The sequence below is a fragment of the Gallinula chloropus genome, assembly GCF_964237585.1.
Source record: "Gallinula chloropus genome assembly, chromosome: 7".
Classification (NCBI taxonomy): Eukaryota; Metazoa; Chordata; class Aves; order Gruiformes; family Rallidae; genus Gallinula; species Gallinula chloropus.
The window spans coordinates 13,604,856-13,629,503 of NC_140092.1; the positions used below are offsets into that span (position 1 = coordinate 13,604,856).

Below are 24,648 nucleotides of genomic sequence, written 5' to 3' on the forward strand. Positions count from 1 at the left end.
ATGGTGGGGAAAATACAGTGGAGATACAACAGAACTTTATCCACATGCCTTGTGATTTAGGGCAACAGAAATCTAAATATTAAATATAAATATTTGAGATTACTTCATGTGAATGCCTTGCTTCTAGGATTTTTCACTTGTGTCTCTGGTGTCTTCTTGTGGAATGTCAAAAAAAGTCACAAATATTCTTTCATCTCTCAGCTGAAAATGTGAATTTGTATCTTGGCTGGCTCACTGATTCATTTTAGCGACCTTTCGTTTGAGAGGTATCTTGTAATTTTTAAATATACATGAGTAAGTACTTTCTAAAGCCAGCCCTTCCATCTCTGCCCAAAGAGAAGCCAGTTTAGGGACAACAAGCGAAAACCTGATCCTGCAGAATGTGTCCTTTCAAAGCCTGCTGCCCTGTGAGGTGTGTAACAGATTACACCCTTTTACTGAAAGGAGCCTGTTTAAGGCACCTGATTACAATAAATTACTAGTTTCTAAGACAACTGCAAAAAGCTGATCAGGTGGGTTTATTTGAATATCCACAGTCATTCTGCACTGATAGTTCTAATGCCGCATCTTGTCCAAGTATGTTTTTGTTTCTTTCCAGGTTGGCAACACATAGATGAATACAAATCCTTCCTATAAAAATTTACGAAGCATGTTACATATCTTAAGAGGGCTACACCAGTTTTCATTGTATTTTACAGATATTAGCACTTTTTTTAAAAAGTACTTTAAATATTAGAGGGTCAAAATAATCTTTCTGCTTAGCATCTCTCACCTGCAAATATAGCAGGGATGTTATATTTACTTTAATACTTGCATAAACTATGCAGATTTTTTTAAAAATAAATTGTAATATATTTTATAAGCTAATAAGACTGGGTAATTAAAGGTTTCTAGCGTGCATTACTATAACTTTCAAATATGGAGACATTTTGGTAATCTTTTCTTACTAAAGATGTGAATGTGTAATGTACTTTCACTGTTTCTACTTTGGTAGTCCAACGGGAATTCAGTAATGACATTTTGTCATGTCAAGCTGTGAACATAAATTTGTACTGTACAGTCCTCAGTCCTCATACTATATTTAGTATACATTGCCTATGTATTATACTTGTCAATAATAAAACCCTCAGAATATTGTTAGTGGTCATGTCATCATATGCTGCACATACGCAGGTACAAGGGTGAGGAGTCCCAGGGGTCTCTGCTGGCTCTGGCAGCTGGCAGGAGCCCTGGGGCTTCTAGTTAGGGTGAAATTCCAAGTAGCCCATCGGTGGGTCCAGAGGACCAAACATGCAAGTTTCCAGTTTTTATCATTCGCAGAGCAGCTGTCTGGGCCTGCTCCTTGAGCTCTGCTCTTTCCAGAGCAGACAGTGCAGATGCTGACAGTGCACCCATCGATGCACATGGGTCCTGCTCATCCCCAGGCACACCCATGGGCTTTGCTGAGAGATAATGATGACACGTAAAACTGGCAAAGAGTGGTTTATACTTCCTCACCCCTCTTCAGATGCCGAAAAAGAGTGAGCCCAGTTCAATTCACTATGCATCTTTTAACACTTGCCCTTCTTGCTGAGGGAATTGCATCGGGGTGTTGGTGCTCTGCTGCCTGGGACCCAGCAGGTCACTCGTGTGAGCACCTATGTTACACCGTGGTAATGTACAGCAGAAACGAGGCATAAAAATAAAAAAAAATCCTGCCACCAGCAGGCAGAATTGAGTCACCATCCTGGGTGTGTTTAAAAAAAGGGTAGATGAGGTACTTAGGGATATGGTTTAGCATAGGGCAGGAACGGTTGGACTCAATGATCTTAAAGGTCTTTCCCAACTTTGTGATTCTGATTCTGCAAATGTCAGAAAACCAGGATTGCTCAGTGTAAAGCATGACAGTGCTCACAGCACGCTGTTGCTTTATAAGGCTCATCTGGTAGTGATCCAGTGGGTGTCTGCGCTCCACAGCCCACTCGTCAGGAGGGAGGGATGGCAGCAGCTGCTGTGACGAGGGGCTCATCCGACCCACAAGAGGCTCCTGCATTTGCTGGGCCGATCCGATTCCCCCTTGCAGTTTTCCAAAGAGGCAATCGCATATATTCATTCTATCTAGCCACCAGCAACCAGCGATAACTTGAGCGGCCACTGGGTGTTCCCCTCGGGCAGGGACAAGGCAGCGTTTCCCCGAGAGACGGGCATTCAAGAAGAGATTTCCGTCCTCGCGGCTCAGGCGGCCTTCCCGCCGTTTCACCTCCTCTCACAGAGTGAGAACCCCTCATGCACCGAAATCTGCTCAAGGGTTCAAAGAATGACCTTTGTGTCTCTACTGCAAATTGTAGCCATAAACCCACTTTTAACCTGTCCTCTACTGTTAAAACTCTGGCCTGGCCGAGCACTAGCAAAGTCGATGCACAGTGTAGCTTCCAGGTGTGCTGCCAGGCCTGTGAGCTCAGGGACATCATTTTTATAAATATGGCCCTTGGTACAAGGGCATTTCAAGTGCTCGAGCAGGTACTCTTGTCCAGAGGACTCCCAGACTTCCTCCCAAGAAGCAGCTCCATGAACACGGGTTTTTAAAAGAAATCTTCAACATTGTATTGCCTCATAAAACACAGTGAAGAGAATATTTGCTACATTTGACCAAAACAAAAAGTAATGAAGCCTCTGTGTACCCTCTCAACAGAAAGAGAGTTTTAGGCAAGAAGAAAATGGAAGTTCCAACAGAGAAGTCGTGAGAAACACTGTCAAACATGAACTTAAAACCAAACCAAAACAAATAAAACAACCATAAAACAACAACAACGAAATGAATCTGCTTTATCAGACCAACCCAGAAGTGTATTTCAAGGAGCTGCAGTGTATGGTGGGTGCAGTATGCAAATTACCAAACTGCTTGGCATGTACTGGAAAGATTTGTAAGGCAGGAAGGATGAAGGGGTATTACAGGGTTAACAAAACAATATGCACAGCAGGCTTTAGAAACTATTCCTTTCACACCTACCTACAACACAAGTATCAGAACAGTCTTAAAGATGAGGGCATCTCCCACAGCCCAGGCCCTGTACGGGTTGCTGTGAAGAACAAGTGATTCTCAGGGGAGGGTAAAACCTTCCTGACTCAAACTCCTGCAGAGAGTTAAGCTCCTCTGTGTCTTTGAACATGTCCCCTCATCATAAATAACCTGTGTTTCAAGCACACTGCACCCAGCAGCTCCCACCAAAGTGCTGAGGGTTTGGCAGTACACAGAGAAGGCTTGGTCCTGGCTTCAGGAGGGAGAACATCTCAGTTTTGTGTTGTCACAGAAGTCAGTAGCCAACTTCCCCTCAACTGAAATTAAGACTTAGTAGATATTTTTAGCCCTTCTTTCCAAGGGAAAGGGGTGAGACCCTGGCACCTTATATCCTACTGCGATACCCAGTTGATCTGAGCTGGTACATGGTTGCACAGTGGTGTCTCAGCACCTCTGAGCACCAAGAAGGTCTCCCATAGCTTCCTGTGCACTGCTTCACATAGCTACCACCGCACACGCCTGGCAGGTGCTCAGCCAGCCACCTCGGTGAGTGTTAAGGATCATATCCTCTTACTGGCTTGCTCACCTCACATGTCACTCACCCATGGTTGTGATCAGAGGGCTTAGCATTTCCATTAAGCCATAAGTGTAATTACAGAACTACTCATCACCAGTGAAATGACACCAGAAATTCAATAACAGCTGTAAAATGAGAGGTTTATTAGACTGTCAAATTAAATCCAAGCACAGCAAATTATTAGGCATCTCCTATCAAAAAAATAGCATTAATTAGTTTGATTTTAGAGAGAAGTTATTTTCCAATGAAAATTACCCCTTTTTCATCTGCATGATGACCCTCAGCTGATTAAAAGGGCAAGGTGGAAGTTCGGTGGAAGACTAGAGACAAAAGGGGCTTCACCTCCAAACATCAAGCTGCTATGTGTCAGAGAACAGGAAAACCAAGCAGTTCAGTATAACTTGATGTGATCATAGTTGAAAGCAGCAATATTATAAAACTATAAAAAATAATCAGGTATTTACTATTATTTTCAAAGAAATAGGAAATTCTATGAAATTATGAGTTGGTAGGTGAATGTGGGCAAGTGGAATGTTTAGCACAGCAAAGGAAGACTATTAAACGGGGAGCAATGGCTCCAACTTTCAACTTTTACCCAGAAAAGTTTCTGCCTGTGACGAAGGGGAAGACTTCCAGGAACGTAAGGAGGCTGAAGTTGTAGGGATACTGTGCCCTGGATATCTTGTATATCAATGTATGGGAAAGAATGTATACGAGAGTTTTCTTCTTTGTACTATTCAATTTTTGTATCATCCTTAAACCCAAGGAAGCAGATCCATGCCACCCTAAATTCCACAACATCCGTGTCAGAACCAAGATTAAGGGAATGCTTTGACAGACCCAACGACATTGAACCAACCACTATTTTTGTTACTTTCATATATGGCTTTAAATGGGAAAAGTCCAAAATAAAATGTAACCCAAGTCTACAAACATAAGTGAAATCACTGTGATTTTTTTCTCTTCTCGCTGTTGATGATGAGCAACTGCAGAAAACTTCTGACTACTTTCACAACTAGAATAAGCAATAGCATTGTCTGTAGGTATCAAAATTACATTTTGCTACAAACTAGGAATTCTGTAAAAAACTATAAAAAAATTATAGCTTAATGCAAGGCAGACAAGTCAGTTATTCACATACAGACTTACACTACTACTAGAAGATGCATCACTCTGCTCCTCATTTGCTTCAAAGGATTTTGGCAGTTTGATGCTAATAGCTGCCCTCAGGTTAGCCCAGAATAGGGGTTGCTTGCTCCTCTCCTGTGGCCATTCCAGGTAGGTTCGCTTTGCCATGAGAGCCTTCAGCTTGTGATACCTGGCAGGGATAATGTACGGAGGGATGGGCTTCAGTAAAATGAGGATTAAGCTGTTGGAATTCTCACTGAATAGTTTGTGATGGGCAAAGTACAGCTCATAGTGACACCACTCGCTCTGCACAAAGTTGGGAGACAACACAAAGATCGACTTGTAGCTCCTCTCGATGCACGAAATGATGTTCTCCACAATGCTCCTGCCGGGGATAAAGTTCCTCTCGTGCTGGCACAGCTGCACACAGCCCTCCCCCTTCTCCAGGTTCGGGATCAGCTCGTTCTTCACCCACTGCGAATCGCGCTCGCTGTAGGAAACGAACGCATGAAACTGCAGGGCTCTCTCCTGCTCCTCAGGGCTGCTGTGCCAAGCTCTACGCTTCGTCTGCGTCCACTGCCACGTCATCCGCACGTACCACGGCACATCCAGGTAGATGCAGAGGAAGGCCACGACAGCCACCAGCACCAGCGTCAGCAGCAGAGCTGTCACAAGCAAGAGTGTGGTGTTGCAGGCCAGTTCGCTCAGGTGGAAGTCCTTCAGCTGCCTTCCTCGCAAGTCCTCCGGGTACTCGCAGGTGTACGCCGCTGGCCAGCCAAACAGCCTCCCCCCGGACTGCCGCTCCACACGGATGAACTCTTGCAGCTCACAGGAACACTTGAACGGGTTCTGCCCGGCCTGCAGCTCCCTCACCCTTGGGCAGCGCTGGAAGAAGTCGGCAGATGGGGTGAGGATCAAATTCGCCTCCACGTTCAGGTATTCCAGGGACACGAAGCCACCGCACCCCGGCAGGTCAGCCAGCCTGTTCGCTGCCAGGTTCAGCTCTGCCAGGGACTTCAGCTCAGCCATCCCCGTGGGGACACTGGTGATCTGATTGTTCTGCAGGTCGAGTTTTTGGATGTTGACTGGCAAGCACTCAAAGACGGCATCCGTCAACTGGTTTGAGGACAGGTCCAACTCTGCCAGAGACTCAGCCCACTGGCACTGTGAGTCTGCTACATCGTAATGCAGCAAGTTGTGGCTCATGTCCAGATGTTTCAGTGATTTCATACGGCTGGTCATGAAGCTTACCTTCAGAAGGCTTTCAAATTTATTCCTCTGCAAAATAAGGAATTTCAGATCTGTCAGAGTGCCACAGTTCTGGAACAATTCATCTGTCAGGGCATTGTGAGAAAAATTTAAATACTGAAAGGAGCTGGTTCTATTGGGGCAAAGCATGTGTGGCATACATGCGTCGTATATTGTCAAGCTGGCGATATTCATCTCTGAAAACTGTCTGTATAGAATCTCCTGGTTGAAATAATAAACCTTATTGCGAACATGCTCCAACGTTAGCCCTTTCATGGAGCCACCCAGCGAAATTACGTGTTCCAAAGAGCCTAATAAAGGTAGAAATTCATATTCAGTCAGCTCCCCCAGTGGTCCCTTAAAAGTCAGATTTCTCACAGTCAGTTGCTCCACTGGTGAATACCAAAATAGCAGGAAAAGTTGCAAAATGATAGCCCATTGTAAGTCCACAGTGTCAAGCATGAGATCTGTTGTCTTGATTTTCTTTAGAAGCGTTAAAGAAGGAGAGGGAAAATCTTTGTAGCTCAAGCTATATCTTAAATTCACTATTTTTAAATTTTCTGATGTGGTCATTCCATCATACAAGAGGAAAAAACTGAAGTTTTGAGTTGCTGCAAAAATAATGTGCAGGCTCCTTGTATTCAAGGCCGTCAAACTCTGAGGCTCATACAGAGAAAAGTCTTCTAAGGTTAGGAAGACAATGTCCAGCTCCAAATGCGTGATATACCTGAAGTCTGACCTTCGTATCATCGTGGCACTTAATCCTAGGTACTTCAAATGAAACATGTTCCTGAATTCCTGACAGATGGGCAAGGTAGTAAACTTATTGAAAGAAAGATCTAAATGTCTAAGATATGCAAGAGTTTGACAGTAAACTTTCAAAATATTATTGTTAGATAAATCCAAGTACTCTAAATCTTCATTAAAAATGAAGACACTAAAGTCAAGCTCTGTAATTAGATTGTGAGAAAGATTTAATACTTGAAGGCCAGAAAGATAAATAAATTCTGAGATACCAAGTCCAGAGATCCTATTATGTGATAAATCTAATACATGAGTATGGACTGGGATGTTTTTTGGAACACTGGTTAGCAAACTGCTTGAGTAATTTGCAATAAATTCATTTTCCACAGTTGGCTGGATGTTATTCCACAACGTGAATGTAAAGACACAAGCAAAGGCATAGATATTTGTAAGGGATCTCATCATGCTTTCCAGGTTTAGCTTCTTTTTTTGCAGAAAAGCAGAAGCATATCTTTGTTTTCTGCTCAATATGTCTCAGTGATGAGTCCAGTCCTATGAAAAGAAAACAAGGATTTTGCTGAAATTGTTGAATGTTTGAATTTGCTTTTTATTGCTAAAATAAAATTCAACACAAGTTTCATGCAATAAACATTTTATTTTTACATACTCTTGAATAAGTTTTTATCAATTCCCCTCATCCCCATTTGTTAATTCCATTTATCAATTTTCTCAGTTAAGTAGAAATAGTCTTTTATAGTGGGAGGAATGCAATCAACGGTGGGTTAATAAAACACAGAGATGTTAGGAAATACGAATTTCCCAACAATCTTGAAAAATACAAAACCAGTGCAAAAAGACAACAGCATATTCAGGAGTAAAGGAGAATGCAACAAACCTCCCATCTACTCTTTCCATACAGCCTGTGTCCATACACATTTGGGGACAGAACTCCAAAAGTCCCACGGAAGCTTACAGGAACCAGTGCAAATACAACCTCTTCAACTCAGAAGAGACAAAGAATGTTCCTCTTCATGCCCCAAAGATCTAGGACACAGCCACACACCCCCTCAGTGTCAGCCGAGCAGAGCAGCTGATCAGCTTTGTCTTAGCTCTAGCACAAAGAAATGGGGGTCAATTTTTCCACTAAGCAAAGAATCTTGAGGAGGAATTGTACTGACTTGTGAATACTGTAGTGCCAGTCTGACCAAAAGCATCCTAACAGGAAAACTGCTGCATCACTGGACACTACGCATGAAGTGGCAGCAACCGAAATCTGAGAGAAAACAATGCAAAGACTCCAGGAATTCCTAGGTGTCCCAGGAAATTTCCTACATTGTCCAAATTACCCCACAGTTCCAAATTGATAAAGAACCTCTCCAGGGGCACTAAGGGACAATGAGTCTAGTTCTAAAGATCAAAAAACTCAGGGAGAGAAAGATTTTGTGGATATGGAAAATGACGCAGCAGAATTAATATCTGGCCACAACTATCAGCAGCCTGCACAGATCTGGAGAGGCATCAGTCCTAGCATGAAAAACCATGGGCATTGCTCTCATGTTGTCGAGCATTTAAAACAACACACAGACAACATGAAGTATGAGCAGCTCATAAACTGTTTCATGAGGCAAATATCCCCAGTTTTTTTCCTGTGATGATTTTGTCTGTAAAAACCCCAAAACTTTGAAATTCCACCAAAACTTTAAAATTCTTTTGTTAAATAAAACAATCAGAAGCCTATTTTTTAGTTCTAGGTTATAATGTGTGTTAGACCTAATACTTTGATTGACTGATATCAGAGCACATCCCTTCCCCTCCAAGACTTCTACCACACTTAAACAAGTTTCAAGTAAAGCATAAATACGTGTAATTAACATCACCAAAAGCAAGAAAAGAATAAATCGGTAAAATATAAATTTCTACCTCAGAGAATCCAATTGAGAGGTCAAACTCTGTCTTCAGAATTTGTGCTAGGGTACACTGTGTAGCACGGGATTAAAGCAATATTGAGGATCAACAGTTACCCCACCAACACTATTTTATGATGGTATTAAATTAGAGTTGGCTGAGAATGAAAATTGCCATACCAAACTTATTTCTTTCCCTTTCTTCTTTGTTGAAATTCAATGCACAGATCAGCATTTTCAATGAAATTTCAAACTACAACAATTTCTTCCAACAGTGAAGACACACTAGCACCTGAGATTTAACAGAATCCAAAGTACACATAACAAAAAGAAAAAAAAATACAAAAAATGGAGCAAATATAACCCACCTTTTGTGTCTGGAATTCATGTCTGAACAAAGGAGCAGCAGAAGTCCTCTGCATACATGGTTCACATCCTCTAAACAGAATTTCAAACACATGTAATCTGCAAACTGGGGAATCTCCCGTGAGATGCTATTTACTTAATTATTACTGCCCCAGGAAGTAGAAAGAACACAGTTTCTTAGATAAGGTGTATAACTTTCCTTACCATGCAGGTACTAAGTGCACAAGGGAAGGAAACTTGTAACAGTATGGACTCAAAATACATTTGCCTCTGTAATATTCACATAACAACAGTTTAGGAAGAAACAAAAGAATCTGTGGCACAGAATATTCACCAAGGCAAGACCGTTTGAATAACTCTGCATTTCTAATTTCATGTCTGCTTCTGATGGCTACACATATGTTCTAGAAATTCACCAGCTGCACTTCCTTTTTTTGCACACACAGAAAAGAGGAAGCAGAACCCTCACCGCCAACTTCTCTTCGTATCAAAATCTTTTGTTGCAGAGCTTTACCCTGCTGAGTTATTTTCCTCAGCAAGCAGACAAATTAACATAGCACATGGAAGAAACTTAGATGTCCGAAGCTAGGGGCAGACTGGCACAGTTCTAAAGCTTTACAGGTCAGTCATCTTCTCACTGGTGAAGCCTTGGATGGTTATCAGCAATACCCCACATTGTAGCTTCCTTCAAAAAATTGTAAAAAATTAATTATATAGAATAATGGCTGTAATACGAAAGCTGTAAAGAAGTCAGGAAGAATGCAGCAATACAGGTCCATCTGGAGATGGAGGAATCCAATCAAGCAGGCATTCAATTAGCGTTTTGAACACAGGCATGAGCCTAGCAGACAAATCCACAGAGCAGAGAGCGAGTGCATTGCAAAGCCAGATGTAAATAACCAAAACCAACACCTCCCTCCCTTAGGCCTCCAAGCTAATACAACATGCTTCAGTGAGAATAATTAGCAAAGAAGCAAGCAGCAGGTATGAATACATGAATGAAGATTTACTTAATCTTAATGAATTTTAAGATTAGATTCATGAAGCGTGTAATGAATTCTTCAGGTACGAGCAAACTAGGGGGAGAGGGGCACCTGGGCTTGGTGAGGACTCACTCTGGAGCTTACCTCACTCCACAGAGCTGCACCTTGGAGGAGAGCTGAAGGCAATAAGAGATTCAGCTAAAGAAGCTAAGAAGTATGAAAATTCATTCTGGATAGCAGTGCCAGTTGTATTTCAAGCTTGCACTGGATTCCTTTGAAACTTTTCTTTTGAAATTTCCTTTTCAAATTTGTAAGGAAGAAATTAACCCTTTGCTTTGCTGAAAGAAAACTTCTGCGTTTTGTTTTGGGATAGGTGAGTCTGAGACCATTCTGGTTTCCTCAGAGCAGTGAATGAGTAGTATGTAACAGAAAACTCTGAGACACCTGTCTCTCAAGACAAGACCAGGGAGGATGAGTATTTGTCAATAAGCAGCAAGTGTCTGTGTGTCAGCTGATACTGTCCAGTCAAAGGAGAAGTTCCTGTTGCTGGGCATTAATCCATGAAAATGAGCAGACTAAGGTACTTGTTGACCGAACAATAATATCACAGTTATGCAAACCAGTAGCAGTTTTACTTCCAGTGTAATCCATGAAAAAATTCTGCTGCTTGGAAAACAAATACACCATCAGCCTTTACCAGAACTGACTCCAGTGTACACAGAGATGTAAAAAGCAAAGGTATCTACACCCTCAGTTGTGCTATGTTTCATTTCCTTACCACCCTTCTTTATGAGACTTCAAAATGCAGACAAATAAACTGTTTGCTGTAAAGAAAAATTTGCAACTAGTTAAAATAAACCTGGTACTCCTGAGCACCTCTGTTAAATCATTAGGAACGTTACATATTTTTACTAACCAATTCAGCAGAGGTTTGTTTGGGGCTTGTTTCAGTTTACTGATTAAGTCATTTTGCATGATAGGCAGAAACTGGAAGCAGTGTATTTTTATTCATACATCCTGCAATGCACTGGCTAAATACCATCCTTTCCATAGTCAGCTTACGTACACTCATGCAGATGCCTTCTTCCACTTCTTAAGTTTATACTGCTGGGGGCTGGTTTTGCAGTTGATTCTATCAACGTGCACCTATCTTCACAAGCAGCCTCTCCTTTCCTGTATGTTGTGATTACTTACCCAAAGAGGAACTGCCACTACACGTGGCTGAGTATCAGAAACTGTTCAGCACCATGCCCAAAGGTGAGAGGAGTATCTCCAACTGGAAGTGAAGAAAGGAACTTACATGTGCGAAACGCTGAGGGAAAACACACACAGAGCAGGTGGACTCATCCAAGCACTCATGGAAAGTTAGCACAGCTATTAAAGGTTGCAAAGCCAGTGTTTGGTCATATGGAGGACCTTATCTTCAACTCTCATTGTCACAACTTAACCCTGTGTGTCCAGTATGCACAATAAGGGCTAAATGCCACAAGCTAAAGTGAGTAGAGATCGTATCACATTTATGCCCAAGCCTATTTTGCTTGGTCATAAATAGACACAAGGATCAAAGCTGTGGAAATCCAACTGGTAACTCAGAGCCACTTTGTAGAATATGAAAATTTCTCATTTATTGTTTTATCAATATTGCTTCCTCTTGACCAAACAGTGGCTACAAAGGAGCATTATCGTCAATCACAGTGTGTGTTTCAGAAAGAAAAACCAGCCAGACTGGTGCCCAGAGTAAAAACACAGGCTTCACAGAGGTTTTGAACCTTCCCCTCAGCAGAATGCCTTAGCTCCCAGAGAGTCCCACTCCTTCCCCTCAAATGCCTTTCCCTGCTCTAACCTACAGTTGAATTTCAAGGATAATGCTTTGTAATGTTCCTAAAGTTAAAAAAATGCTGTGCTCTCAGCAAGGCAACCCATACTGCATCAAGACTCCCAGTTCATTTTCCTTTACACTATATACTATTTAAATATACATAAAAAACATTTACACTTTCACTTAATTTGGCATATTTTCTAAGTTTTGGAGGGGTTTAACTCTCATGTTATCAGTTGCGTACATTGATATTGTGTGTGTAAAAATAGCATTCCCTCCAGTCACCGGGATGACTAGTCAAATGCCAGGAATCTGCTCTGATATGGTATCGGACATCACACTACATATACACACTCCCTTTTCCTGATAACTGGAGTGCATTAGCAGTTCCAGATTTTGGTGCAGAACCAGCTGCAGATTCATGTCACCAGGGTGCACAGAAAAGGGTAGCCACCTTCCAATAAGTGCGGATGAAGAGGCTGACATGGGCTGTGAGACTACACACGGCCTCATCTATGGGAAAAATTTCTTTGTGGATTGTAACTGGTTTTATAGAAACATTCAGAGTATGGCAGGGGCTACAATAATGGTTTGAAATATTCTGATATGTATCACTTGAGAAAAAAATTTTCTCCCGTGGAGTAAAACTAGATGTAGTAATTCACTGCATGTGTATCAATTATCTGGCACGTCATGGACAAAAATCTAACAGTATGTGGGCTTTTGGTTCCAAAGTGTAAGTTTTAATTGCTTCCCACACTCATTTCAAGCCTTCTTTCCCAACATTATTCACTCAAGGAAACCTGTAATTATATATTCCCATGTATGATCACATTCGCTACATTGCCAGAGGTCATCTAGTTCCCAAGTTCTTTCCAAAGTGGCAAAAAATTCCCTACTAAAACCTTCCACTCCTGAAAGAAATAATTAATTTCTGGCAACAGCTATGCGCTCCCACCTGAGTAAAAGCTGGAGCACTCTCTGATTTCAGAAGGTTTCTCTGTCCTCTATCCAACAGAAGCAGCCATATGAGTTCTTAAAGCTTCACATACAACAGAGGAACGTTAAATGTATTCGAGAATTTTCAAGGGTTACTGACCTAAAACTCTATCAAAGAACATTTTCAAGCAAGCCAGCTGTCCTTGGTTGTAAGAAAGGGATAGGCAAACCAAGCTAGATCTGTTCATCTTCAGTTTTCGAAGGGTTAAATGAATCATACACTGAAGCATCAGTTGGGGCAGGGGGGGGTGGGGGGAAGAAGGAAGCACAGAAAACATGTATGAAATGCCTCAGTTTGGTAATAGGCGTGTTATATTAGTTTTGAGGCTGAGTGGGATGAGAACTAAAAGTGTTAAATTTGATGCCTACAAATCATGAACAGTTGCTCACAGCTCAAGACTTCAAGTCAAGAGACCTCAACCTGCTTAGACCTCAGGGAAAAAAAAAACAGAAGTGTTAAAATATTGAAAGATGAGAATGAGAGAAAGTGCTAATGTTCCATACTAAATGAGAATTTCATCTTACCAACCCTTCTTATCTTGTCTTCATGTTGAAACACATTTTTGAAAGGAAAACTTCCTGCTTGCTGGTCATTCAAGTCTAGTATTCCAGAAAGCAAACACCTCCCCCTCTGGAGGCAAACAGGAAGCTTGCTGTGATCCTCTCCAACAGTTGCGAATGTTTGTCAGAGCCCAGGCATGTTTTCTGGAAGCCCAATCAGTACAAGTACAGGTACAGGGACCTGATGTATTCCTATAAAGGTGATCAAGCACTGTAAATGTGACTTGCCTTTGATTCTGAGAATAGAGGGTCTTACCTGCTGTCCCAAGATGTGGCAATTTTTTTCAGCCTCTGACTGGTTATTGCCTTTCTGATCATAACTCTTAGCTACGCTGCGAAAGATACAGTTTCAGCTGGAAATTAATAATAACCATAAAGTGAGACAGATAAGTGAGAAGAAAAAAACCTAGAAAGGTAAAAAAGCCCCTGTGATGCAGAGAAGTCAAGAGTTTCTCAAGATGAAGCCAATGCCGATGAAGGCAGTTCTGTTATTGCAGATACCCACTCAGTCCCTTTGGTCAAGGTACCTCAGGATCAAAATCATACAAGGACCCTACCAGACGATGGGAATTAGAGCTCTGGTTGACAATTCACTGCTTCTTCCTCACAGCAGTGCCAAGCTATGAGCCCCAAAAGGCAAAGTAGCTAACCTTTACTTCTTTTTTCTTTTTTTAAGAAAAACCCCCAAACCTCTCTTTCTCACTCAGTCCTCTTTTGTGGCATGCCCATTTTCATCCACCAGTGCTGGATGTTCACAGAGACTTGTATCTGGGTCCTATTCTTAAGCTTCACTGAATAGAAGAAAACACCACTCAGGAACCATCTCAAGCTCTGGACTTCAGACATCATCTCAGGATGTGTAATTTTTTTTTCTTGCAAACCAATTTTCTCAAAAGAAGTCCAGTGACCAAGATGCCTGAACTTTGTCATTAACGCAGCTCTGCAAACTCTCTAGCAACTCAAGCATTCTTCCACATGACTATACCAACTGCTCCCGATTTTATTCTGCTGAGAAACATTCACTGCAGTATTTCAAAATCCACTTCCAAAACCACTTGTGATTTGCTATTTTTGAATCAATTACATGAGACTTCCAGTAAACTGAGCTGAATTTCCCTTTAGCTATAACACAACATACACGAATATGTAGAAACAAAGTTCTGCAATGGTAAGTTAACTACACTGACAACCAACAGAAATCATAAAGTATTTATTGTTAAACCAACAAAAAAATGAAACTCCATTAAAAAGATTCTTAATCTCTTTCCCCACATGTCTTTCCAGTAACCATTGGCAGGTTAATACTAATAGCTGCCCTCAGGTTAGCCCAGAATAGGGGTCGCTTGCTCCTCTCCTGTGGCCACTCCAGGTAGGTTCGCTTTGCCATGAGAGCCTTCAGCTTGTGATACCTGGCAGGGATAATGTACGGAGGGATGGGCTCCAGTAAAATGAGGATTAAGCTGTTGGAATTCTCACTGAATAGTTTGTGATGGGCAAAGTACAGCTCATAGTGACACCACTCGCTCTGCACAAAGTTGGGAGACAACACAAAGATCGACTTGTAGCTCCTCTCGATGCACGAAATGATGTTCTCCACAATGCTCCTGCCGGGGATAAAGTTCCTCTCGTGCTGGCACAGCTGCACACAGCCCTCCCCCTTCTCCAGGTTCGGGATCAGCTCGTTCTTCACCCACTGCGAATCGCGCTCGCTGTAGGAAACGAACGCATGAAACTGCAGGGCTCTCTCCTGCTCCTCAGGGCTGCTGTGCCAAGCTCTACGCTTCGTCTGCGTCCACTGCCACGTCATCCGCACGTACCACGGCACATCCAGGTAGATGCAGAGGAAGGCCACGACAGCCACCAGCACCAGCGTCAGCAGCAGAGCTGTCACAAGCAAGAGCGTGGTGTTGCAGGCCAGTTCGCTCAGGTGGAAGTCCTTCAGCTGCCTTCCTCGCAAGTCCTCCGGGTACTCGCAGGTGTACGCCGCTGGCCAGCTGAACAGCCTCCCCCCGGACTGCCGCTCCACACGGATGAACTCTTGCAGCTCACAGGAACACTTGAACGGGTTCTGCCCGGCCTGCAGCTCCCTCACCCTTGGGCAGCGCTGGAAGAAGTCGGCAGATGGGGTGAGGATCAAATTCGCCTCCACGTTCAGGTACTCCAGGGACACGAAGCCACCGCACCCCGGCAGGTCAGCCAGCCTGTTCGCTGCCAGGTTCAGCTCTGCCAGGGACTTCAGCTCAGCCATCCCCGTGGGGACACTGGTGATCTGGTTGTTCTGCAGGTCGAGTTTTTGGATGTTGACTGGCAAGCACTCAAAGACGGCGTCCGTCAACTGGTTTGAGGACAGGTCCAACTCTGCCAGAGACTCAGCCCACTGGCACTGTGTGTCTGCTACATCGTGACGCAGCAAGTTGTGGCTCATGTCCAGATGTTTCAGTGATTTCATACGGCTGGTCATGAAGCTTACCTTCAGAAGGCTTTCAAATTTATTCCTCTGCAAGATCAATGTCTCCAGTTTAATTAATTTGTCACAATTTTGAAAAAGAAAATCTGTTAAATCATTCTTAAAAAAATTTATGTATGTAAAGGGACTGTTGGCCGAAGGACACAGCATATGTATCATCTCTGCTTCAGCTATTGTCAAAGCTGCAATATTCATGTTAGCAAATATCTGATACAGGTCATCTTGTGAGAAGTAGAGATCGGTGATTACAACTTTCTTCATTTTGAATGCTTTCATAGAGGTACCTGAATAGTCAAATTTATTTCGTGAAATGTCCGACAATTGTGTTAAACTCTCAATATTCAAGTATTCAACGGATGAGTGCCACACAGTCTGAAGAACTTCAAGAATATCATCCCAATCCACTGACATATTTGTCAGTGTCAGATTTTGTAACCTGGAGCCCTGTTTGAAAGTAGACAATAAAGTGATTAATTTTTTTACATTGTGATTTGTGATTTCTGACAATGACAGACTTTCAGTAGTATTTTGTATCACAACCCAGTCAAAATTATCCTTGGACTGGTGACTATTTGTATACAGAAGTGTCAGGTTCTTTATTTTTTTGTCAGAACCACCTTCTGGAAAATTGTTAGACATAGATGTAAAGAGTTTCTTTTCCACAGACAGGCTGACATGGCTCCAAAAAGTTAATGCAAGCAGACACTTGTAAAGAAAAATGTTTCTGAGAGATCTCCTATTTTCTGTCATGCTGGTTTCTGGTTCCTTGGTGATGCTGAAGATTTTTGTTATCTGTCCATCTTTGTTCTAATCCTGTAGCAAAACAAAAGCCAAAAATCAAATAGTATCATTAAGTCGCAGTGTAGGAGCCATGAGAGAAATTGATTTTTTAGGTTTCATTTCTTACATCGCCATTTGACTCAAAAGCAATGAAGACACCTATTAGCATTCAGGAGAGCCATTTTTTATTAAGAGGACACCACTGAAATTTCTATTTGGTAAATATGATGTATTAATTTATTAATGAGTTTGTTTCTTCTACAACATGTCTGATTTCATAGGTGACTAAAATTTGCTGCTTACTTACAGAATTACTGCTGTGATTCAATGTCTTATGAAGGCTTCCCACAACTGTATACATTTCAATCTGAGGGCAGAATAGTCATCCTCTTCTCAGATTCTCCCCTGAAGGGTATTAACTAGACTCATAGACATTTTAAATGGATTTGTGACTACAAAAACCTGGACTGAAGCACAGGATAGGTGAGTTCAAGAGAGTGAATCAAAACCTGAATGTTTTTAGGTAGCTGAGATTGGCCATTAGTGCCTCTTTAAAGTGGGGAAATCAGGGCAAAGGGTAGGATGTTCCATACTTCTGTGAACTTCTCTATGCTATGGAGAAGTCCACAGACATTTGCTTCTTGTCTGGGCTTGAGCATTTCCTGAATTTAGACTCTGAAAGTAGGGTGTCCCCATATCTGATTTGTTAGGTGTACATGGAGGACACCAAACACGCACTGAAAATATTTGCATGCTGCACAAAAACATACCAGTTGTAGAACCTCTGTACGCAAAATCTAGCTCTGATCTAAGGATGCTGGCCCCAAATGTCTCTAATGAGAGAGAGAGGCTTATTTAAACATAATTTAGAGGAAAATCATAGCCATAACTTTAGTTTTATTTTCCCTAATGGAGGACATTTTTCCTTTCTGAGTGTAGTTCAGGGTAGCCAGCCTCCCTTTAAGTCAGCCATTGCAATACCGCCTTAAATCTCCTTTGAGATATTGCCAGAAATCCATGACACTGCCTTTCTGAAAGAGGAACTGGTAAGAACTTAGCTAACATTTTCATATGTGTAAATCTTGGTTTAAAGTTGTTTTCCTTTTCCAGATTTCTGAAACATTTTTGTTTCCTTGGAACATTCTTCCCCACTTTCTCCCATTATTTTGAAATCGTAGTTGCTGTCCGAAGCTTTCCATAGTGCTTATTCCTGATGGCATCAGCCTTCAACTTACCCTTGATATCAAAATGGCTAATTGTGAGTTTGTACTTCTAGAGACTCTACAGTGGGACAGTAATATTGTTACTTGTTGGACTAAAGCTACAACCTCAAGGACTACATCCTCTGTGCCATTAGCCACTCCGCAAGCTTTCTTAGAATCACATTACTGGATCTAGACTGTACATTTTCCTTGATCTAACACAACTGATGTTATGAAACCTCCACAGTACAACAAAACAGTCTGCTGGGTTCTACTTCTGTAAAGAATGCATGAAACTAGGCTTGGAAATCTAGAAATAGTGGGGCAATAGATCAAAACTTCTCCCTCCTTTTCCCAGATTTTCATTTGGAAAAATTATATGCAGTTTTAACATCACAGCCTCAAAAGGCACTGTGCAGAGACCAACAGATAATCAGCACCCTCTATCCTGTTCTTCAGACTGTCTGGGCAATACTTCTTACCTGTATATAATCAAACAAAATATGCAGCTTCAAGAGAAAGCTTCACCTGGGAAAAAAAAAAAATCTACTTTCAATTTATTTTCTTCTTTGGACAAAATTTTAGCAACATCCAGGGTCTAGGTGGAAAGAAGGATATGATTCATAAATCCTGACATTCAATCAAATTATTTATGAGTAGCTTCAAGCCTTCTTTAAGACATCCTATGAAGCAACAAAATTAACAACTGTTATAACATATGACCCATAATTTGGGAGCTAACACTGTGGAAATTGTCCTTTATAGTCATATACCTTTTAATTCAAAAGTATCTTCAAGTCTTCAAACTTGACAAAAAGAACATTATCAATACATAAGCACAGAGACAATCCAGTAGAGAAAGCAAACAGAGATCACTGCTACAAATTGTCCAACTGTTTAATTACAGCTTTAAGAGCTTTTCCAATATAAACTTGGTACAAACTGACTCAACTTACATACAAGAAACCTACAGAATGCATTAGGCTATGGCAGTTCCACATTAAGGCACACACTCCACAAGTTATCAGCATAACACAAAACTCAAATGTTAAAGATATGTCTTTCATGTGGAGGAAACATACCACGCTAGACCCACTCCTGAACTGTACAAAAGGGATTGCCATAAATATAAACCACTTTTAGCTGACTAGCAATCACATAAAACCAGTAAAATGAAAAGTTGCTCACGAGAAACCACCACTGTCCAAAAAAGCAGAAAAAGAAAAGAACAAAACTTCCTGTAACTCTATCCCACTGTGCAACATTACTGAGGAACGCCCAAACCTTTTATATAAACGTTTCTGCCATCTACTGACGGTTTATGAAGTGGCATTTGCTTTCCTCCAGATGTATTTTCCACATTCAACATGACAGTAATTTCCTCATTATGTAAGTATTATTGAACTATGAGCTTGCATGCTTTGCAACAGATTAAGCAAGGAAACAAAAAAAAAAATTACCAACTTTCCTCACCAAATTATTGTGAAAATAAGTACTACTTCTGAGCAAACTTTGCACAGAAATTCAAATGTCTTTCTCTCAGAACTTAATGATCTCAGTCTTTTTGCATGATTCTGATTTTTTTTTTCTATTTAGCTATACCGATTTAGTTGTCAAGTTCTTATCAGGGCTGCTTTATAAAATTACTGTTGTCTTATTTTAATTTCCATTTAATGAGAATGAAAAACTAATCTCTCTCTCCTTGAGCAGTGTTATTATTGGGTTAAATAGTGGGCATGGAAACAGTGGGTGGGGTCTATTTTTTTTTAATTAAACACTGCAGCAACTTCAGTACTGAATGCCTAAACAGTTGGGTTATTGTCCTGGCAAAGATATAAACCAGTCTCTCTTTATTTCTGTCTAATGGTGGTCAGAAATTCCATCTTAGCTGAGATCTAAATACAGAACTGCCACCCTACAACCTGCCTTTCTGGGTTAGCATACCATAACACATTCATGATTTAACAGTTCAATGATTCAGGAGGCAGAGGAAATAATCTTAAAAATTACTTGTTTGCTTTAAAGCTTATTCTGTACATCATATTTCATTTCTCAGCTTCAATTGAAAAGAGGTCATCCAAAAACAGAAGGGAAAGACAGGACAGGTAGTGAGCGACAGAATATGGACAATTCATATCCTCTGCTGTCATGCAGAAGAGCTTTGTGGTGGTACTCTACGATTCTTTCTCCCATTTCTGTCAGTACAGACAAGAGTATTCACATCTGGTTTCCAAATGACACTTTATAACGTTGTTATAATGTTGTGACACACAAACATCACCACTGTCTGACCTTAGCTGGAAAGATTTTGCTATCAATCCTTAGGATGAGATAAAATCCTAAGGCAAGACCGTGCTTCTAATATTCATTCCTGGATTGGAATGTAACAGTTTAATTGCTTGAATGTAATCAGAGGTATATTTGATTAACATGTAATAACTGCCATAAATTAGGGACTTTATTCAAGAGTATCTCTTCAATTAAGGTGGCTACTGGCACAGTTTGAGTTCTCCAGTTCTGCCTACATAAATAAGCATACGTTAAATAGCAAAATAAGTAGATTACCATTAATTGCATGCCATTAGCCCTCAGATTTACCAATGTAATCGCTGGCAGAAGAAAAATATATTCCTGAAATGGTAAGCATATTTCTGTATTTTGTTAAAAGTTGCCAAATGTAGTTGCTTCCTTCCACATCTTCCTCACATTTATATATTTGTTAAAAGGCATGTATCTTTTCTGAAACTCATTAGGAAGATGATGACGCTCAGCTTTGAGTAATAACAAACTTCAGCGAACTCTGACATTAGTAGAAGTGTTCAATCTCTATTGCTCCTTTACTCCAAAACCATTTCCAATATTAAGCCATCTGCAATATTACCATAGTGAGAAAATACAAGTGAAATAAATTACAGAAAAGTGAAAGACAACTAGAAAATGCAAGTGCTAAATTCAAGAAAGTAATTTAGGAATTTAGGAAATGGAATACATTTTTCTATCTCAAAAACCAGGCATTTATGCACTTATAATGTTAACTTCATCCTGTAGTAGTAACTTTATATTACAATTGTGATTAAAACTGTCTTAGAGTTTCAAAACACGTGGCCTCCCAAAGAAACTGCAAAACAGGCAGTGTAAGACCCACTTTACAGTTAAAATTACCATTCAACACAAGGAACAACAGTCTCTAGCTGTTGACCTTCATCTACCATGATTCCTCAGGCACCGCCCTTACTGTTCCACAAGCTCTGCTGAAAAGCTGAGGGAAATCCTTAGGGCCCGTCTAGATTTAATTTTCAACAAATACATCTAACTGCCTTTGAAAAGGATTTATTTAGCGGCAAACATCTGTTCTGCTACCACCTACCTTGACGAGAAAGCTCAGGTATATTTTCTTTTGCCTGACAGCATGGTCTGGACTTGCGAAGCACCCTTCTCCGACTGGAGCTTTATTGTGTAACCTCCTATAGCAGCTCTCGTCAGTGATTCACACGCCTTATTTTATTTACTTCCTGCAGCAACAGTATTTCTTTCTCTGGCACAGGAAAACCAGCGATCGAAAGGGTGCTGCGGTGCATGTTGGCCCTGCCTTTTAGCGCGGCAGAAGCGCATGCTTTCCCTTAAAACGAAGGGACAGAAAGAGGAAACGGTATGAGGAATTAAGAGACAGGAACCACAGGCTGTTGGGCAAGAGCCTGCAATCCCCTTGTTCCCGCGAGTGTTGCTGCTGGCGCCCGGTGCCGACTCTACCTTACTGCAAGTCTCCGGCCGCACCTCCCAGTTCCCTGTAGCGGCAGTTCCTGTAAACACAGATATAAGGAAGGTGCCAAAGGGCATCCGGAGCGCTGAGCCTCAGTTGTTTTAATTTCGCGGCCACGCACGGCAGTGGCAGAGGTTAGCCGCGGCTGGCTTTGAGGAAGGATTAAACATCCTACAAAACCGAAAAACAGTGACGCCAGCTCAGCAACTGTGTAACGGTGTGAAAATGATCACGTCAGCCTTGGCAAGTTTAGCCCTTTCACCTGTTGAGCGAAGACGTGGGGGCCGCCCGGCCGCTCCCCACCCCCAGGGAGTCCCTGTCCGTCCCCCGCGCCCGTCAGCCTTGGCCGACGCTTCTGAGGGGGTCCCCAGCGTGAGGCCGGCCTCCCGCACCAGGAGACCACCGTGTCCCACAGGCGTCTGTCAGCCCGCGCCACGCCGACCCCATCTGACGAGCGCGGCTGCAGAGCTGGGGCCCGTGAGGGGCGATCATGGTGACCGGGGCGGCTCTCCGCGGCGGGTCGGTGCTGCCGTCCCGACCCGCAGCCTGGAGCTGGGCAGCGACACGACAGCGGCGCAGAGCAACCCGTTCGCAACAGGCGCCCGCCTCAGCGAGACTCAGAGAGAGCGAGGGAAGAGCAACCAGCCCGCCCTCCTCCCTGCGGCCCGGCCGGCCCGCGGCTGCCCGGCCTGCTCAGCCTCCTCCCCCCGCTGCTGCCGACGTGGCGGGGCGGGGAAGGAGCAGGGGGCGCGCCGGCAAGGGGACTGCTGAGCGGTAAGGAGCGTAGCGATTTCTTCTTTTTCTCCCGCTTTTGAAGCAGGCTGCGGGCTCCTCACTAATAACTCTGCCCCGGAGGGGATTTCGGAAAGAAAAAAAAGCAATTAATAACGGGAGGGGAAGCCGTGGCCGCCGCGGGTTTGAGGGAGCGGCGCTCCGGCCGCTCCTGCTTTGCCCTGGGCGTGGGGGCAGGTGGCAGCGGGGCGCTTGCGGCGGCACCGCGGAGCGCGTCGGCGGGACGTCGCCTCTGCTCCCCCGGCCCGCAGCGTCCCGCGGCGGGAGCAGCGACAGCAGGCGTCGAGCAAAAGGGGAGCGCGGTGCCGCCCGTCGGGCAAAGTTATCCCTCGCGGAGGCGTTGATCCGCTTCTGAGGGCGCCTGTCAGCGGCTCGGCTTTGCTCCCGATGCCGGCGTAAACTCCTCGGGCGGCGGGTCGGCAGGTGCCACCGAGCCGCGACGGGAGCTGCCGCCACAGCCGGCCTGTGAGGGCCGGTCGGCCCCTCGCCTGCCGCCCGGTCCGGAGCTGACCTTGGCATCTCTCTCATGAGCTATCTGCAGAGAGTAATTCCCTTTGGGCGGAGTTTTCCGAGTTTTAGATCAGTGTAAGCTCACGTATGGCAGGTTGAACGATGCCTTACCCCAGGTTCAGGTGTGGCTTCTGGCAGGTGTGGTAGTTTGCAGTTACATGCCTTGCTCCCTTGAGGAAGATTTGGCAGACCACTGCAGGGTCCTTGGGCCAACTGATCCCCAAAGATGGCCCAGTCCTCTAATAATTCATGTGCACATCAATTTGTGATCCTTTACAAATTCTGATCTAATCCCTGTGCAAAATTACGACAACATGTATGTACAGACTTTACAGGTTGTAGTAGAGCATCCTCATATCTCATCCTTGGAATTTGCTTTACAAATAGAAAAAATTTCTTTAGGTGATGTTGCCCATCACACAGTGACTACTGTTTAAACAATGGTGATACTTACCTACACTGAAGAATTTTATAGTATTTGCTGTGTTTGTAATGGAAGACTGGAAAAACTTGTGGCAGATGTAAAGATTCTCACTGGTAAATGCATGTTTTCTGAAGGTAATTAAGTTACAGTGTAAGCTAAAATAAGTGGCACAAAGTGTTTATTTGTTTATTTTTCTTTTCAACCAAATGCTATTCTTGGAACTGTTCAAACAGCTGATCTACATCAGTTAGATAAACAGGCTGAAAAGCCACATATGTACATGATTCTGTAGGCTTTAATAAACATGTTTCTTAGGCAGACTTCTTCTAAATCCTACTTAAAATTTGCTTTTTACTTCTTTTTTTCCTGTTCCTGTCTCTTTTACAACCTAACAGGCACAAACTATACGTAATTAATATGGGAATCCATGAAAAGATGGAATCTACAGAGAGGACTCTCTGAGTTTGTTTTATGCCATGCAACTCTTCATATAGTCAAGAGATTACAATTACAACTCTTTGTCAGGGGTTGTCTTCTGAGTAGACTGACAGGCATACTGTTATTGCCAACAAATTAAGTGGTAGTAATCAGTGTACAGTAGTCCTTTTGGACTCTGTCAGTGCTGCTCTGTAATCAGCTGCAGAGCTTGCTCAATGGCCATCTCCTTCCCTTCCTGGATCCTCAGCCTGATGAATATGCAGTGGTGGTAAATACTTAGAAAAAGAAAGTCGCATTGTAGGATAAGGAGTAAATAAGAGAAAATGCATTCATAACATACAAAAAAAATAAATAACTGTACCTCACGCAATCTTACATTGGTTTCAGAGTTGAATTTTAATCACACAGCTTAATTCTAGAACTGATGCCTGGACTTTCAGCAACACGTAGGAAGTGCTCTGTTCTCCAGCAAGTAAGCCTTTGAGACAAGTGATGCAGAAACAGTGTGAGCAATGACCTCTTCCATCTATAAAATGGCTGCAGGGACCATGGCCTGTCATGTTCTCAAATTATGCTCCATCTCCAATACATAAATATCACAACAGTTTTAGTCATGCTGTATTTGTCATCCTACCCTCTATCAGTCAGCAGTCTATAGGAGCCTCTGTGAGTGGAAATGATAAAAAGGGGAGCAAGAGCGGCTTGGTTATTGTAGCTCAGATTATCCTGTTCTCCAGTGGTCTTTCATACATGTCTAATAGGGAACATAGGAACTCAACATGTGGAAGCTCTTGTATTTGATACGGGGATCCATGCTTCAGGAGGCCTTACATCAAGGCTATGTTGGTTTTCAACAGTAGCCTATGGTAAATGCTGAATATTTTATAGACATTCAAAAGTTAATGGAACCTAAACCACTTAATTTGTTTTCTATTTTCAGAATTGAAA

At 42.5% G+C, this 24,648-nt stretch overlaps 2 protein-coding genes across 2 annotated transcripts; both read right to left on the reverse strand.

The window, feature by feature from the left end:
• Positions 1-4,700: 4,700 nt before the first annotated feature.
• On the reverse strand, positions 4,701-7,160 carry TLR1 (toll like receptor 1; the record flags this gene model as incomplete). Its single annotated transcript, XM_084266972.1, has 1 exon — positions 4,701-7,160. One exon carries the CDS (start codon positions 7,158-7,160, stop codon positions 4,701-4,703), a length of 2,460 nt encoding a protein of 819 aa, XP_084123098.1.
• Positions 7,161-14,522: 7,362 nt separating this feature from the next.
• Positions 14,523-16,544, reverse strand: LOC311193729 (toll-like receptor 1; the record flags this gene model as incomplete). Its single annotated transcript, XM_084266661.1, has 1 exon — positions 14,523-16,544. One exon carries the CDS (start codon positions 16,542-16,544, stop codon positions 14,583-14,585), a length of 1,962 nt encoding a protein of 653 aa, XP_084122787.1. The 3' UTR covers positions 14,523-14,582.
• Between the last annotated feature and the right edge of the window lie 8,104 nt (positions 16,545-24,648).